Raw genomic sequence first — 16,213 nt, 5'->3', positions numbered from 1 at the left:
AGAGTGAGTGTGTGAGTGAGAGAGAGAGAGTGAGTGTGTGAGTGAGAGAGAGAGACAGTGAGAGTGAGTGAGTGAGAGACAGTGAGAGTGAGTGTGTGAGTGAGAGAGAGAGTGAGTGAGTGAGTGAGTGAGTGAGTGAGTGAGTGAGTGAGTGAGTGAGTGAGTGAGTGAGTGAGTGAGTGAGTGAGTGAGTGAGTGAGTGAGTGAGTGAGTGAGTGAGTGAGTGAAGGTGGGTTTATCGCTCTGGTTTTCTGAAAACAAACTGACGTCCTCGCTTGTGGCTGTTGGTGATGGGGCCCAAATCCCCTGTCCACCAAGCAGATCTGGCACTCACAGCTTCTGTGGAGCACTCAGTGGGTTTCCGTGTTGTGGCTATGATGTTGCCACACAGACACACCAGTTGTGCACCACAGCATCATCATGAAGCCATTTAACACGGGACAGCTCAGCCTGAGCCCTCTTGGAAATCCGAAGCGGACTAAACCACGAGGAACTTATAATTAATGTCTGGAAAAGGTTTTAGAAACAGGACGTTTTTAAGCAATATTCAACTCATTAAAGACATAGCAGAAATATTTAGTGTGCTTTCTCTCCTCCAGGCGTTTGCTGAGGAGCTGCATGCCCGTGTACGTAAGGAGCTGTGGGGTTACAGCGCTGACGAGGCTCTGCAGCCCTCAGACCTCCACAAGGTTTGTTACCGAGGCATCAGACCTGCTCCTGGCTACCCCAGTCAGCCTGACCACACAGAGAAGCTCACCATGTGGAGCCTGGCTGGTGTTCTAGAAAAGACTGGTGAGAGATCCGAATCTTCTCCACACTGTCGGTGGAAAACGACTGCAGTAGGATGGAATCCACTCTGAAGGCATGCTTTTGTGTTTGCGGATATGTAGGGATCGCGCTGACTGAGTCCTTGGCCATGACACCTGCTGCCTCCGTCTCAGGACTTTACTTCTCACACCCCCAGGCCTCTTATTTCGCTGTGGGAAAGATCACAGAGGAGCAGGTCCTGTATCACCACCACCACCCCAGATACTGATTCACTCTCCAGTTGGGATGTAATATCTCTGGTCTGTTGCTCATGTGGTCTGTGCCTCCGGACACCACCACCAATCCAAATCACCCACGATACACCAACAGCTAAAAGTCATACAAAGCTATCAGGAGTCCGGGTATCCGCCGGGTCTTAAAGAGCCTTACGTCTTAAATTTGATTAAAGAAAAATTAAGACCTTTAAAAAGTCTTAAATCGATTTAGGAAAGTCTCTCATTTGGTTGTTATTGACGTGGATTTAAAATACGTTCGTCTCATACTTGCAAACTTGACACTTTTCAGCAAAAATAGCCGTTTATGAAACCAGATATGTTCAGATGGAAAGTTTTTGTTTTAGGGAAGGCGAGTCTTTGGTCGGGTTTCAGTCAGAATCAGTTCAGAGGGTTCATCCCCTTCACAAACATCTTTGTTAGTGGGTCACGAGTCGTCATTTGACCAGTTGTAAAGAACTGATGTACCTGGACCCGATTCCAGAACTACAGGACCAATCATAGGTGTGCCCTTCGATGGATCTGCTCATCTTCCAGTGCCTGGTCTCAGTGCTGGTTGTGTTCTAAGTCCTTTTAGATGTTTGCTCCCTGCTAGGTCCCTCCCACTGGATCCCATATTACCCAGTACATGTGTACTTTTGTTTCTCCTTCTCAACCATCATGTTAGGACCTCAGATGAATCTGCTAGTTCCCGTGTGAGCAGCAGGATAGTGGAAATGAATTTGTTCTTTCTGTGCCTGTTTACAGGTGGAGGACTACAGTAGGAGGAAAGACATGGATGTGAAGGAGGTAGAGCGGTGGCTGGCCTCCATCCTCGCCTACGACACTGAGCTGTAGAGCGGTCTGGAGCCATCTGAGGGGAGAATCAGGTCGATGGTCCCACCTGCCCTCTGCTGGACAGACATGAGAACTACAACACCAGGCCTTTTAATCCCGCATGTGAACTTGACTTTTTATGCCTTTGATGCCATCGCCCACACACACACACACACACACACACACACACACACACACACACACACACACACACACACACACACACACACACACACCTGTGCTGTGTGTTTAATCAGGTTTTATAGATGCCAGTAGCATTTCAGATACTTTCCTGGTTTTTAACGTGACTTTCGAGTCTATTCCATCTTGTTGACTGGTTTTAGGAAGCATTTTTACTGGTTTCAATGGTCTGTCCTCACATGGACATCAACCAACTCCTGGGACATCTGGTGTAGGACAGCTGCACTGACTCTGGTGCTGTAGGCTGAGACACCATGGCCACTAATCCCAGGTGTCTTTTTATTCCACTTTTAAGTGAAGTGATTTTTGTGGAGGAAGACTGTCAACTGTACTTATTTATCCTTCAATAAAATGTTCATTAGTTTGTCCGTTGAACTAAATGTTTGAGGTCCACCTCAGCGCTCCATACAATGATCCCTTGTTTATTGCGGGAGCTGCGTTGTAAAAATAACCTTCAATACATTGATCATAGATGGATGTTTGTATCGTACACAGCTGCTGTTGGGATCACACACACACAAACACACCAGAATGTTTCTCAACAGTGTCGTTTGCACACAATCACTCCAGCTTTCAGGCTCTCGCCATCACGTTCTGGAGACCTGAATCTCCTCCTCATGCATATAAAGATGCATGGGCACTAGGGCTGCAACAACGAATCGATGAATTCGATGAAAATCGATTACTAAAAGCGTTGGCAACGAATTGCGTCATCGATTTGTTGTGTCGCACAACTCTTCCAAAAGCGCGCAGACCAGAGCAAGTCAGATCAGCGCGTGGGAGAGCCGCAGATCAGCGGGAGGGAGAGCCTGCAGATCAGCGGGAGGGAGAGCCTGCAGACTTGCGCTGCTGCAAACCGGTTCCACATTGTTGCACAGCGATCCAGGCAGCTGCTTCCAGCGCACGGTCCATTCTCAAAGTGGCGCAACCAAAAAACTATAATTAGCACACGATCGTTCTTGTCTGCACATGTTCTCTATTTTCTGTCTTATTTGTGCCTGAAGCTCGCTACTGCGGAGCTCATCACCTGTGCTGTGGTGATGTCACCTCACTGACGCAGCATCGAAAACGCGCTCTCCGCTTTGCGGTCAGGAGATCTCTTTGATCTGCTCAAAAGTAACTGATGAGGTGAAAAGGTAAGAATCCAGGCAACAGATTTTCTGGAGAGTTAAGAGGAGATGCAGGAAGATGAGAGACAGACAGGACAGGAAAATAGTTAAATAAAAACAAGAAAACAAAACAAAGTGTTGAAAAGTCAAATGTAGGTAGATTTATCTCCACGACACGTTTTTACCAGTAAAAAACAATAAGTTATTCACGTCATATTTATACATCTGATACAATTCAGATCACCTTCAAAACTCAGTCACACATCCAGGGCCGTTTCAAGACATTTTGGGGGCCAAGGCAAAATGTCTTCCCCCCCCCATAACTGGGCTCCCCAGAAGCCTCTGTGTAATTCATGCCCTCTCCAGGAGTGTTAGTTATATGGTGTTTATAAAAGCCCCTTAGACATTACTGACATGTTCTAATATATCAGATGAAAAACTAAATTATCAGACATGCTGTCTCATCTGCTTCTTTTATAAACTTGCAAAAAGTAACAAAACCATTTCAAAGCCACTATTTGTGGATTCTCTGAAAGTTTCCATGGAGTGTGTGACAACTTATTTTTTCATTGATCCTATCGTCTAATCTCACAGCTGAAACAAGCATCCTTAATAATCTGTGCACAGGAAGCGTACCGATGCTGTAGTAAAACAAAAGGTATAATAATTTATTATTAATAAAACCTTGTTGCAGCACTAAAGCATAAAAATGAGATTTTGCATTAAATATGCAAAATATTTACATATGAATTGTTTTAGAGCCCTTTTATTGGCAGAATCTGATATTAATTTAGTTCTTACAAAAAATGGGTCCCAACGTGGTTTGTGTGGCGTTGCCATAGTGTGACGTCATAGGCACAGATCCCCTGTCCTCTTGTTTGGAAATGGAAATATGGTCACCCTACATTAAACAAACTGTCCACCCGGGCTTTTGCGCTGCACAGAGACGCTTTGCTGCCTATGACTTCGAATGTCAGTTGAGAGTCAGTCTCATGCAGACTGACCAATGAAGAGAGGGCCTCAAGTTAAGACCCTCTCCTCATTGGTCAGTCCACACGAGGTGGGTCAAAGGTTACTCTGGGCGGGTTACGTGTTGTCAGGCATTCAAGTATTGAGTATATTTACTGCATATTACAGTAAAATATTCTGTATGTGACCACATTATGGTGATCCTTGGGTCGTGATGATGGAGCCCTTGAATATTGTTGCCCAGGGTACAACAAAGTGTTAATCTGGCCCTGGTTCCGCCGTCACATTCCCGCAGAAACTGGTTGATCACACCGGGGCCAGACTACTAGCATGTGGTTTTACAACCACAATGTCCTCGGAAGCAAAAACGCTTTTAAAAGGGAGGGAGGAGTCCTAACTGTTGCTGCAGGCGTGTTGTGTGAGAGTGCAGTTATATACTGGTTAATATATTTTTGGGTTCAGTTGCTTTCATGTGGCCTAATGTGAGTCTATTTGGGATCATTGGAATGATCAGCAGCATTTCTTGATGTGACTTTATGGCAGTTGCCCAGGGCATCATCGCAAGGAGAATGGCATTCATTTACTTTTGTTTTATTTGGTATTTTTTCAGTCATTTTTGGAAATAGTGATCAATTTTGATTAATTCACAGCCTATGTTTAATTACATTTAAAATAAATGTCAACAGATGAGATCAAACAAAACAGATGAGAATTGCCCTTAAGCTGTTTAACTTGGACCAAGCATTTTAGGTCACAGATAGATGTAGCTTAGGGTCTCTGTCTATACACCTTATAAGACAATTTAGGTGATGGCATGTTGTTTTTCTGCTATTGAACTGTTTTCTAATAATGTTGTGTTAAATAAAGTGAAGGAAGGAGAGAAATAACGTTTCCCTAGCAGTTTTTAAAAATGTCCCCATGTAATCCGATTAATCGATTAATCGTGTCGAGACCCCATCCGATTAATCGATTATCCAAATAATCGTTTGTTGCAGCCCTAATGGGCACCGATTACTAATGCGCTCCAGCCGTGGCACAGTCAGCATGGCGGCTGCTCTCCTCTCCTCCGCAGACGTGCTCGTCCCAGCGTACAGTGTTTAGAAGCTGTAAAGCTCCTCACTACAAACCTTTTACACTTTCCTCAGACAGCATTGTCATTTTCACACGTTCTCTCGTGTTTAGACACTCTCGAGGTCCAAACCTTTCTACCTTTGGATGCAGAACACAATACGCTGTAGGATTAATGTACCGTATTGACGCGAATATAAGGCGAGGTTGTTTTCATTCAAAATAATTTTAAAATGTGGGGTCGTCTTAAAATCGGGGTCTAACCATTACACGCCAGTATCAGCAGAGGGCGCCAGGCCGTATGTTCACAACAGGAGAAAAAAATGGAGACGAGAGGCCGGAGCAGAGTGGACTGAAAGTGGGGCAAGTCACCAAGCTATAAGGCAGAGTTATGCAAATTTTAAGATGACGGTGGTCAATTCAGCAGAGGCGTCAAACATGGCATGCATGGATGGCAGTGAGGATGGCGTTCTGGGAGGAGCCGGCAGGTGTAGCGGGCTGGCATGAGAGTGTCAGCGAGGCAGAGGACGTCTGAATAGAAGCCTCATTTTACTTTTAATTTCACGTGTCAGCAAAGTTCTGATAGTCTGCATTAAAATAGTATTTATGCTCAGAATTTGTTCTCAAATTTTCAATAAAAATAGTTTATTTAAAAAGTGATTTTTTTTTTTGTTCTTGGAAAGAGGGATCGTCTTATAATCGGGTTAGTACGGTATTTTGTTAAAATTAAGAACCACATTTACACAAAAATGACTTCACCTCAAAGATGAGAAAGGATCGCCTGTAAAGAGAACCTCCTGGTGGTGGGTTTGGTCTGAAAAACCTCAAACGGTTTCTCCACGGAAGTGCAGCATCAGCGTTATCAGCAAGCTAATGTTGGCAAACGGCATTGCTACTCCGTCACTGACTGATTGCTTAGCAACGTGGATGTTTGATCTCCACACATGCAGACCTGGATGAGTTCTACTGTGTGGTGAGTTGCCAACGCTAATGGCTAGCTTCTACTAGCCGATACGTTCTCTGCTATTCGCTGTACATTAAAACAACAGCCTTCCCTGTCACAAATCAAGATGGATGAGTCCATGAATGTTAAGCGAATGCAGGAGACAATTTTCATGTTCAGCCTGCATGAAAAATGGAGATTAACCGATTATAATCAGAAATGATCATTAAAACATGGATTTTCAGTGAACCACACCTTTAACAACAGCGTCTGCCTGAAAGCTTCTCGACTTAGTTTGTCATCTTATTGACAGATGCAAAGATTTATCCATTATTTGGAAATAAACAGACCCTGACCTTATCTAAAACAAATTGCAAGTTAACCTAACCTGTGTGTTTTTGATCTGTGGGAGGAACACCCCTACCCCAGGTTGAGTGTCTGCCCTGCAACCTGTCGGCAAGGCAGGGCAGTTTATTTACAGGTGCTGCTCATAAAATTAGGATACGATGTCAAAGTTTCTTTATTCCAGTGATTCAATTCAAAAAGTGAAACCTGTATATTAAATGTATTCATAACACACAGACTGATATATTTCAAATGTTTATTTCTTGAATTTTGATGTGTAGTGTACCCAAGTTTTCATAAAAATTACCAGAAATTAACTTTCTTAATTTGCAGACACAAACACCCCATCTGTCTCACCTCCAAACAAGAAAGCACTGCACAAGACCTCGTTACCGAACCAGGAAGCAATTATACAGGTCCTTCTCAAAAATTAGCATATTGTGATAAAGTTCATTATCTTCTGTAATGTACTGATAAACATTAGACTTTCATACATATTAGATTCATTACACACAACTGAAGTAGTTCAAGCCTTTTATAGTTTCTAATATTGATGATTTTGGCGTACAGCTCATGAAAACCCAAAATTCCTATCTCAAAAATTAGCATATTTCATCCGACCAATAAGAGAAAAGTGTTTTCAATACAAAAAAAGTCAACCTTCAGATAATAATGTTCAGTGATGCACTCAATACTTGGTCGGAAATCCTTTTGCAGAAATGACTGCTTCAGTGCGGCGTGGCATGGAGGCAACCAGCCTGTGGCTCTGCTGAGGTGTTCTGGAGGCCCAGGATGCTTCGATAGCGGCCTTAAGCTCATCCAGAATGTTGGGTCTGGCGTCTCAACTTTCTCTTCACAATATCCCACAGGTTCTCTACGGGGTTCAGGTCAGGAGAGTTGGCAGGCCAGTTGAGCACAGTAATACCATGGTCAGTTAACCATCTACCAGTGGTGTTGGCACTGTGAGCAGGTGCCAGGCCATGCTGAAAAATGAAATCTTCATCTCCATAAAGCTTTTCAGCAGATGGAAGCATGAAGTGCTCCAAAATCTCCTGATAGCTAGCTGCATTGACCCTGTCCTTGATAAAACACAGTGGACCAACACCAGCAGCTGACATGGCGCCCCAGACCATCACTGACTGTGGGTACTTGACACTGGACTTCAGGCATGTTGGCATTTCCCTCTGCCCAGTCTTCCTCCAGACTCTGGCACCTTGATTTTTGAATGACGTGCAAAACTTGCCTTCATCCGAAAAAAGTACTTTGGACCACTGAGCAACAGTCCAGTGCTGCTTCTCTGTAGTCCAGGTCAGGCGCTTCTGCCGCTGTTTCTGGTTCACAAGTGGCTTGACCCGGGGAATGCGACACCTGTAGCCCATTTCCTGCACACGCCTGTACACGGTGGCTCTGGATGTTTCTACTCCAGACTCAGTCCACTGCTTCCGCAGGTCCCCCAAGGTCTGGAATCGGTCCTTCTCCACAATCTTCCTCAGGGTCCGGTCACCTCTTCTAGTTGTGCAGCGTTTTCTGCCACACTTGTTCCTTCCCACAGACTTCCCACTGAGGTGCCTTGATACAGCACTCTGGGAACAGCCTATTCGTTCAGAAATGTCTTTCTGTGTCTTACCCTCTTGCTTGAGGGTGTCAATGATGGCCTTCTGGACAGCAGTCAGGTCGGCAGTCTTACCCATGATTGTGGTTCTGAGTAATGAACCAGGCTGGGAGTTTTTAAAAGCCTCAGGAATCTTTTACAGGTGTTTAGAGTTAATTAGTTGATTCAGATGATTAGGTTAATAGCTCGTTTAGAGAACCTTTTCATGATATGCTAATTTTTTGAGATAGGAATTTTGGGTTTTCATGAGCTGTACGCCAAAATCATCAATATTGGAAACAGTAAAAGGCTTGAACTACTTCAGTTGTGTGTAATGAATCTAATTCATATGAAAGTCTCATGTTTATCAGTACATTACAGACAATAATGAACTTTATCACAATATGCTAATTTTTTTAGAAGGACCTGTATGTTTGCTCAGTGTCTGAGGCAGAAGACGATACTTTTCTGCACTTTCACTCTGAATAAAGTTCATCTTCCTTGAATCATAAATTACTTTTTAAAATGTGATAATTGGATAAGTGGCATGTAATCATCTCATGTTAAATCCCAAAGTGTTTGAATAATGTGTGCACTAATCAATGATGTTAAAATGAATATTTTTCCTGTAATGAGTCATTTCAGATCTTAAATTACACCAGATCAGCTTTTGTTGATTTAACAAGTTAATCTATCAGTATACTCATGCATCATAAGATTAATATTAAGGTTTTAACATTCAATTCACAAAAATGCATAAAAACATTTCCACTTCACACTAAGAGTTAATCTCTGATTAAATGAGGAAGGCGTGCGTGGCTATCCGAGGTATTTTGGTAATGCCCTGTTAAACGCGTCAAATTCTGATTTGTCTTAAGTTCATAAACAATGAAGTTGATAAAAACAGGAATTACTTCCTGATCTAGTAGTTCTCCCGCTGTATCCTGGTTTGGCCTGAATGGTGAGCAAGCATTTGGAACCATCCTGTCTTTTGACTTCTAAGTCAAAGTCTCTCTGCAACGCTTGCAAGTGATTTCAGACACAGCAGCTCTTTTAAGAGCCACTGAACAACCTCGGATGCAAAATAAGCATTCCAGCTTCCTGCCATCACCTGGAGGTATCTCAGACTGGACGGGTCGTATTGGAGCATTCTACGAGCTCCGGTGCCAGCGGTCCACTCTACCGGCTGTGTCCATCCCAACCTCTTGACACCCCTGTTTCGCCCGGGGACCTCCATACAAGGGTGCATAGACTCGGCACAAATGGCTTCAGATGGTTTTTAATAATAATCTCTAGCTTATCAAACCACTCAGCAAACTGATTTTACCACCCAGACACCACAATCCCTCTCTCTACTTAAAGGTTTTGCCAAAACATCTAGCTCACACACCATCACTCCATTCACCATCTGTGATCTATATTTCATTAAACCAGGTACTGGTATCTTTGGCACTGTGTGCAGGTGCCAAGTCCTGTAGGAAAATGAAATCCGCATCTGCAGAAAGTTTGTCAGCAGCAGGAAGCATGAAGTGCTCTACAACTTCCTGGTAGATGACTGTGGTGACCTTGGACCTCAGAAAACACAATGGAGCAACATCAGCAGCCCACACCATCACTGACAGGAAACTTTTACACTGGACCTCAAGCAACGTGGATTGTCTGCCACTTCTCTCTTCCTCCAGACTCTGGGGCCTTGAGTTTCAAAGGAAATGCAAAATTAACTTTCATCAGAGAACACAACTGGACCACTCTGCATCAGCCCAGTCCTTTTTGTCTTTAGCCCAGGTGAGACAATTCTGATGCTGTCTCTTGTTCAAGAGTGGCTTGACACAATGAATATGGAGCCTAAGTCTCCTCCCTTTCTTGTTGGCTCATGGATCCCTGGAAAAACGAATGCAAGTCAATGCGGCTAAATGAGCTATTTGTGTTTTACTGCAATTTAAATGAAAAGTAATGATGGGTGTTTCGACCAATACCAGTCACGTACTTTGAGATTTATCAGCTTGTAAAAGTTCATAATAAGCATGACTACATTGGAAAGTTGCAAATGTAACATCACCACATAATCCCTCCCCTAGCGTCGCTAGCCCTTGTATTTCAGTATTGTAATAATTTATAGCAAATTTAATAGGTTTAAGAGGGGAACCCATTTTTCTTGGTAATTTAGTTACTTTTATAATCTTGTAACTTGCTAAGTAACTGAGTTATTTGACAAAGTAATCTGTAACTATAACATAATTATTATAATTACATTTTAAAAGTAACGTTCCCAACACTGGTGGTGGTTCTTGAACCACTGACTCCAGCTGCAGTCCACTTTGTGAATCCCCCCACATTTCTGAATGGGGTTTGTTTCCAGGGTGCGGTTATCCCTACTGCTTGTACACGCTTTCTACCACATCTTGGCCTTTCCTTCACCTCTCAGTTAAAGTGCTTGGACACAGAGCTCTGTCAACAGCCAGCCTCTTTGGCAATGATCTGTTGCGTCTTGCCCTCCTTGTACAAGGTGTCTGGTCGCCTTTTGGACAACTGTCAAGTCAGCAGTTTTCCCCATGATTGTGTAGCCTACAGAACTAGACTGAGAGACTATTTAAAGGCTTTTGCAGATGCTTTGAGCTAATTAGCTGATTAGAATGTGGCACCAGTCGTCTTCAATATTGAACCTTTTCCCAATATTTTAATATTCTGAGATAGTGAATTTGGGATTTTCATTCATTGTCAGAATTATTAAAATTAAGGAAGTAAACATTCAAAATATATTAGTCTGTGTGTAATGAATTAATCCAAGTGTCACTTTTTGAACTTTGTCATATTCTAATTTTATATATATATATATTTTTTTATTATATTTTTATTGAAAGAAGAAAACAACAGTACTTGCAATTACCAAAATACAATTAACCATTCTTCATTTTTTCTAGGTAAATAACAACAATCAGACAGAACAACAAAAAAAAAAGGGGGGGGGGGGGGGACAAGACAATTAGACAAAAAAACCATACCAAAAAAAAAAAAAAAAACAAAGCCCCCCCCCTCCCCCCCGTCCCACGCAGATCAACACAACCGTCAAACATATTACCGGAATATAACAATAACAGAAGTACAATTAAACAGGTAATACCTCTAAACTAGTAAAATAAGAGATAAAGGGTTGCCACTTATGAAAAAAACTGGCCGTGCACCCTCTCAGCGTATATTTAATTTTTTCAAGTTTTAAAAAAAACATGACATCTTTAAGCCACTGGGAAACAGTAGGACACTTAGCAGACTTCCAATGTAACAATATCAAACGTCTCGCTAATAAGGATGTGAAGGCAATGATATCCTTTTGTGTGGAGTCCAGTATAAGTGAGCGGTCAGGAATCCCGAATACCGCAATCAGAGGACAAGGATGAAGAGTTACCCCAAGAACAGTTGACATAGTAGCAAAATACCCTGTCCAGAAACGTTGTAACTCAGGACACAAAAAAAACATGTGGCTAAGGTGACAAGGAGAACCCTGGCATTTATCACATTTATTTTCCACTTCCGGATACAGTTCAGAAAGTCTAGACTTAGAGAAATGCACCCTATGAATGACCTTAAATTGGATAAGTCCAAGACGAGCGCAGGAGGTGGAAGATCGTACCCTTGCTATAGCCTGTTCCCAAGACTCCTCATGTATTCCAATTCCTAGTTCTCCTTCCCATATATCCCTAAGCTTAACCTTAGAGTGGTTACTAAGAGACAGAATAGCATCATAAAGTTTCGAAATGGTTCCTCTGTGATGAGGAATAAAATTTAACATAGTTTCCCACCGCTGTTCTGGAGGTAAAAAGGGGAAATTCGGGAAACACTTGGCAACAAAATTTCGAATTTGAAAATAGCGAAACAAATGGGTAATAGGGAGATTATAACGAGAAGACAAATTGGGAAAACTATCGAACACACCATCCACATATAAATGTTTAAACTGTCCTATACCCTTGTCACACCACACTGAGAATGTCGTGTCCAAAAGTGAAGGGGGAAACAAATGATTGTTGGTTAGAGGACCCGAAGAGGATGGCATTACAAAATTATTGTGTCGTCTAAACTGAAACCAGATTTTGAGTGTGTTAAGAACCACCGGATTATCAGTATACAAAGAGGGTTTTACGGGTAAAGAGGAATAGAGCAAAGCTGGTAAAGAGGAGCCCTTACATGATAATAGCTCCAATTTACACCACGAGGAACCAGAAGATTTTAGCCAGTAGCAGAGTTTTTGAATGTGAGCGGCCCAGTAATAAGCTAGAAAATTAGGTAATGCAAGTCCTCCACTAAATCTGCATTGCTGCAGCAACGTTTTAGAAACCCTAGGCGGCTTCCCTCCCCAAATAAAAGAACCAATAATCTTGTCCAGTGAAGCAAAGAAATGTTTAGGCAAAAATAAGGGAATTGAGTGAAATAAAAATAAAAATTTTGGTAGGATGTTCATTTTAACGACATTAATCTTACCGATTAAAGAAAGCGGGAGATTACCCCATCTTTGAATATCAAATGTGATCCTAGATAAAAGAGGAGACAAATTTGCTGATTTAAGGCCAGATAGAGAGCGAGTCACGTTAACCCCTAAGTACTTAAACCCAGAGGGACTAAGACGAAAGGGTAGATCGGACTGTTGGAGTTGACGTGCTGCCGTATTAACCGGAAAACACTCACTTTTCCCTAAATTTAATTTATAACCTGAAAACGAGCTGAAGTTCTCCAGAATACTTAAAACAGCAGGAATGGAGCGAGCAGGGTCAGTCATATATAATAACAAGTCATCCGCATACAATGATACTTTATGTGTAATTCCATTACGGGGGATTCCCTTGAATACAGAAGAAGATCTTAATGTAATGGACAGCGGCTCGATGGCAATGGCAAAGAGTAAAGGTGACAAAGGGCAACCTTGACGACAACCACGACCCAGCGCAAAATAATCAGAATAAACATCATTAGTATGAACACTGGCTTTAGGGGATGAATAAAGAAGCTGAATCCAAGAAGTGAATTTATCACCAAAACCAAATTTCTTCAAAACTGCAAACAAGTATTCCCACTCCACCCTATCGAAAGCCTTTTCAGCATCTAAAGAAATCACAAGTTCAGGAAGTTGAGATAGATGCTTTGAGTAAATAACGTTAAAGAGTGTACGGGTATTAAAAAATAATTGCCGTCCCTTTATAAAGCCATTCTGCTCTTCGGAGATAATTTGAGGAAGCACATCCTCAAGGCGAGACGCAATTACTTTAGCCAATACCTTTGCATCGGCATTAAGCAGAGATAACGGCCTGTAAGAATTACAGGAAGTTGGGTCCTTGTCATTTTTAAGAAGGAGCGCTATGGTGGCCTGCGTGAAAGTAGGAGGTAATGAACCTGATTCCAAGGACTCGTTAAACACAGACAAAAGCAAAGGTGCCAGTTTACCAATAAATGTTTTATAAAATTCAATAGGAAACCCATCCGGGCCTGGGGCTTTATTAGACTGCATAGCTGTAATAGCTTTTAATACTTCATCAGCAGATAGTGGGGAGTCCAGTTGCCCGGCCTTATGAGTACCGATAACCGGGTTTGAAAGAGACTGAAGAAATTCATTCATTTTAGCTTTATCCGTGGGAAATTCTGACTTGTACAACAAAGAGTAAAATGCTTTAAAGATATAATTAATTTCCAAAGGATCTGTAGTAATATTATCATAAGAGTTTTTAATACCAGGTATCACACGTGAAGAGGCCTGACGTCGTAACTGATGCGCCAACAAGCGATTAGCCTTGTCACCGTATTCATAATATGAGCCACGACTGCGTAGTAATAAGTGCTCAGCCTCTTTGGTTGACATAAGATCAAATTCGGCTTGCAAATCAAGGCGCTGCTTGAGTAATTCTGGAGAAGGATTCAGTGCATAAATTTGATCAAAGTTACTAATTGCCACCGTAAGTTCTTTAAGCCTGGCATTAATCTTTTTATTAGTACGTACAGAATAAGAAATAATTTGACCTCTCAAATAGCATTTAAGAGTCTCCCACAGCAGAGAATATGAAACAGAATCATCCCGATTAAACAACAAGAACTCAATAGAGCTTGAAATAAATTCACAACATTCTTTATCAGCCAAAAGGAGAGAATTAAATCTCCAAAGAGGAGGACTACGTTTATATGTAGAGAGTTGAACATCTAATAGCAGAGGAGAGTGATCAGATATTACAATACCAGAATAGTCGGAGTTAGTAACACATGAATTGAGAGTTCTATCGATGAAAAAATAATCAATCCTGGAATAAGATTGGTGGACCTGGGAGAAAAACGAAAATTTTTTGATTGTAGGGTTGCGAAGTCTCCATGGATCAACAAGGTCATTCTGTATCATAAAATCTGAAAATGTTTTAGACATAGATGATGGAGTCAAATTACGAGGACCAGAACGATCCAAGCTTGGAACAAAAACACAATTCAGATCACCACCAAAAATAAGCAAATGTGTATTCAGAAAGGGGATGTTACTTAGTAATTTATTAGCGAATTCAGCATCATCAAAATTCGGGGCATATACGTTTACCAACAAAACCTTTTTCTGCATTAGGGTGCCAGCAACAATTATGTATCTACCGTTCCCATCAGCGATAACATTGGTCGAAGAGAATTTAACTTTCTTATTGATGAGAATGGCCACTCCTCTAGCCTTTGAATTGAAATTTGAGTGAAAAACCTGACCTACCCAAGGACAATATAACCTATGTTGATCCTTAATACGGAGATGAGTCTCCTGTAAAAAGGCTATGTCAGAATTCAGACGTTTCAAGTGAGTGAAAACCTTAGATCTCTTAACAGGGTTACCCATACCTCTGATATTCCAACTAATAAACCTAAGAGGCATACCTGACCCAGCAATGCTGGGGTCTATATTACCATTAACCATTCATAAAAAGGAGAAAGAAAAAGACAAAACCAAGATGCAGGTGGCCATGAAGAGCCAAGTGGGACAGCCCCCCCCCCCAACACCCCCCCAACCCCAACACCCCCCCCCCCACCCAACACACCCCAAGTCTCCACAAAACAAAACAAAGGAGACAGCAGTGTACCCCAAAGTAGCAAAAACAATGGTTCACAGAAGTGATTGGACTAACTGGCGTCTAAATACAAGATAAAAGCGAGAGAGGGAACAAGAGAGAGAAAAGAAAAAAAAAGAACCACAACCTCTCGCCAACTTCTCCACAGTATAACAGTGTGCGCTTAACAACATACCACCTAGTCCTTTGAACTCTCTAGAGTATATCATATAATTCAGTCTCATTAGTTAACAATGAAAATAAAAGGAACCAGCACACCAACAGTATAATAACTGGCACAGCGGTCTAAGAAAACAATGCACAGGTGGCGTTAAACCTAACGAGAGCGTGAGCACTTAGTTACATTACAGCATCAAACTAAGAGGCTATTCAGGCTCACCCAGAGATCAAAGTTTTAACATAATCACTTGCCTCTTCTGCTGAGACAAAGTCCCTCTCAACACCCTTGTATGTGATGCGGAGTCGTCCTGGATGAAGCAGGCCGTACCGGACACCTTCAATGCCACGGAGTTGTTGCCTGACCGCGTTGAATGCAGCACGAGCCCGTGCCACCTTGACGGTGTAGTCGGGGAAGATTGAGATGGTTCGGTCTCCAACTTTAATCTGTCGGCGTTCTCTAGCACGTCGTAAAATGTCAACACAATCAGTGTGGTAATGAAACCTGCATATAATAGCTCGTGGTCGGTCGCCAGGTTTAGGTGTAGGCTGGAGGGTCCTGTGTGAACGATCCAAAAGCGGCTCCTTCCCCAGGTCGAATGCTTCTTTTAGCAAGGAGGCTACGGCAGCAGTGGTGGACGTGTCAGGGCCCTCTGGTACTCCTAATATCCTAACATTGTTGCGCCGCGACCTGGACTCCAAGTCTTCACACTTGTTTTCCAGCTTGGCTACATGAGCAGTGAGGCTCTTGATAGTAGTTTTCATCTCAGCAACATCATCAGAGCAAACAGTCAGTGCATGCTCCATCTCCTTGACCGTACCTTTTAGCTCGGACATGGTAGAGTCAATGGCAGCTTTATCGATCGCCAGCTGCGTCTTCACAGCTTGCAGGTCGAACTTAA

The 16,213-nt window shown here is 42.3% G+C and overlaps 1 protein-coding gene across 1 annotated transcript in view; it reads left to right on the top strand.

The window, feature by feature from the left end:
- mtr (5-methyltetrahydrofolate-homocysteine methyltransferase) overlaps positions 1-2,013 on the top strand; it is a 77,573-nt gene extending 75,560 nt beyond the window's left edge. Inside the window, exons 31-33 of the mRNA XM_070545360.1 lie at positions 600-792; positions 891-1,003; positions 1,788-2,013. Coding sequence (XP_070401461.1) covers positions 600-792; positions 891-1,003; positions 1,788-1,877 — 396 coding nt within the window. The 3' untranslated portion in view covers positions 1,878-2,013. The remainder of the gene's footprint in view (positions 1-599; positions 793-890; positions 1,004-1,787) is intronic.
- Positions 2,014-16,213: the final 14,200 nt, after the last annotated feature.

This window comes from Nothobranchius furzeri, chromosome 16 (assembly GCF_043380555.1).
Source record: "Nothobranchius furzeri strain GRZ-AD chromosome 16, NfurGRZ-RIMD1, whole genome shotgun sequence".
Taxonomy (NCBI): domain Eukaryota; kingdom Metazoa; phylum Chordata; class Actinopteri; order Cyprinodontiformes; family Nothobranchiidae; genus Nothobranchius; species Nothobranchius furzeri.
This window is presented reverse-complemented; position numbering and strand designations above follow the sequence as displayed.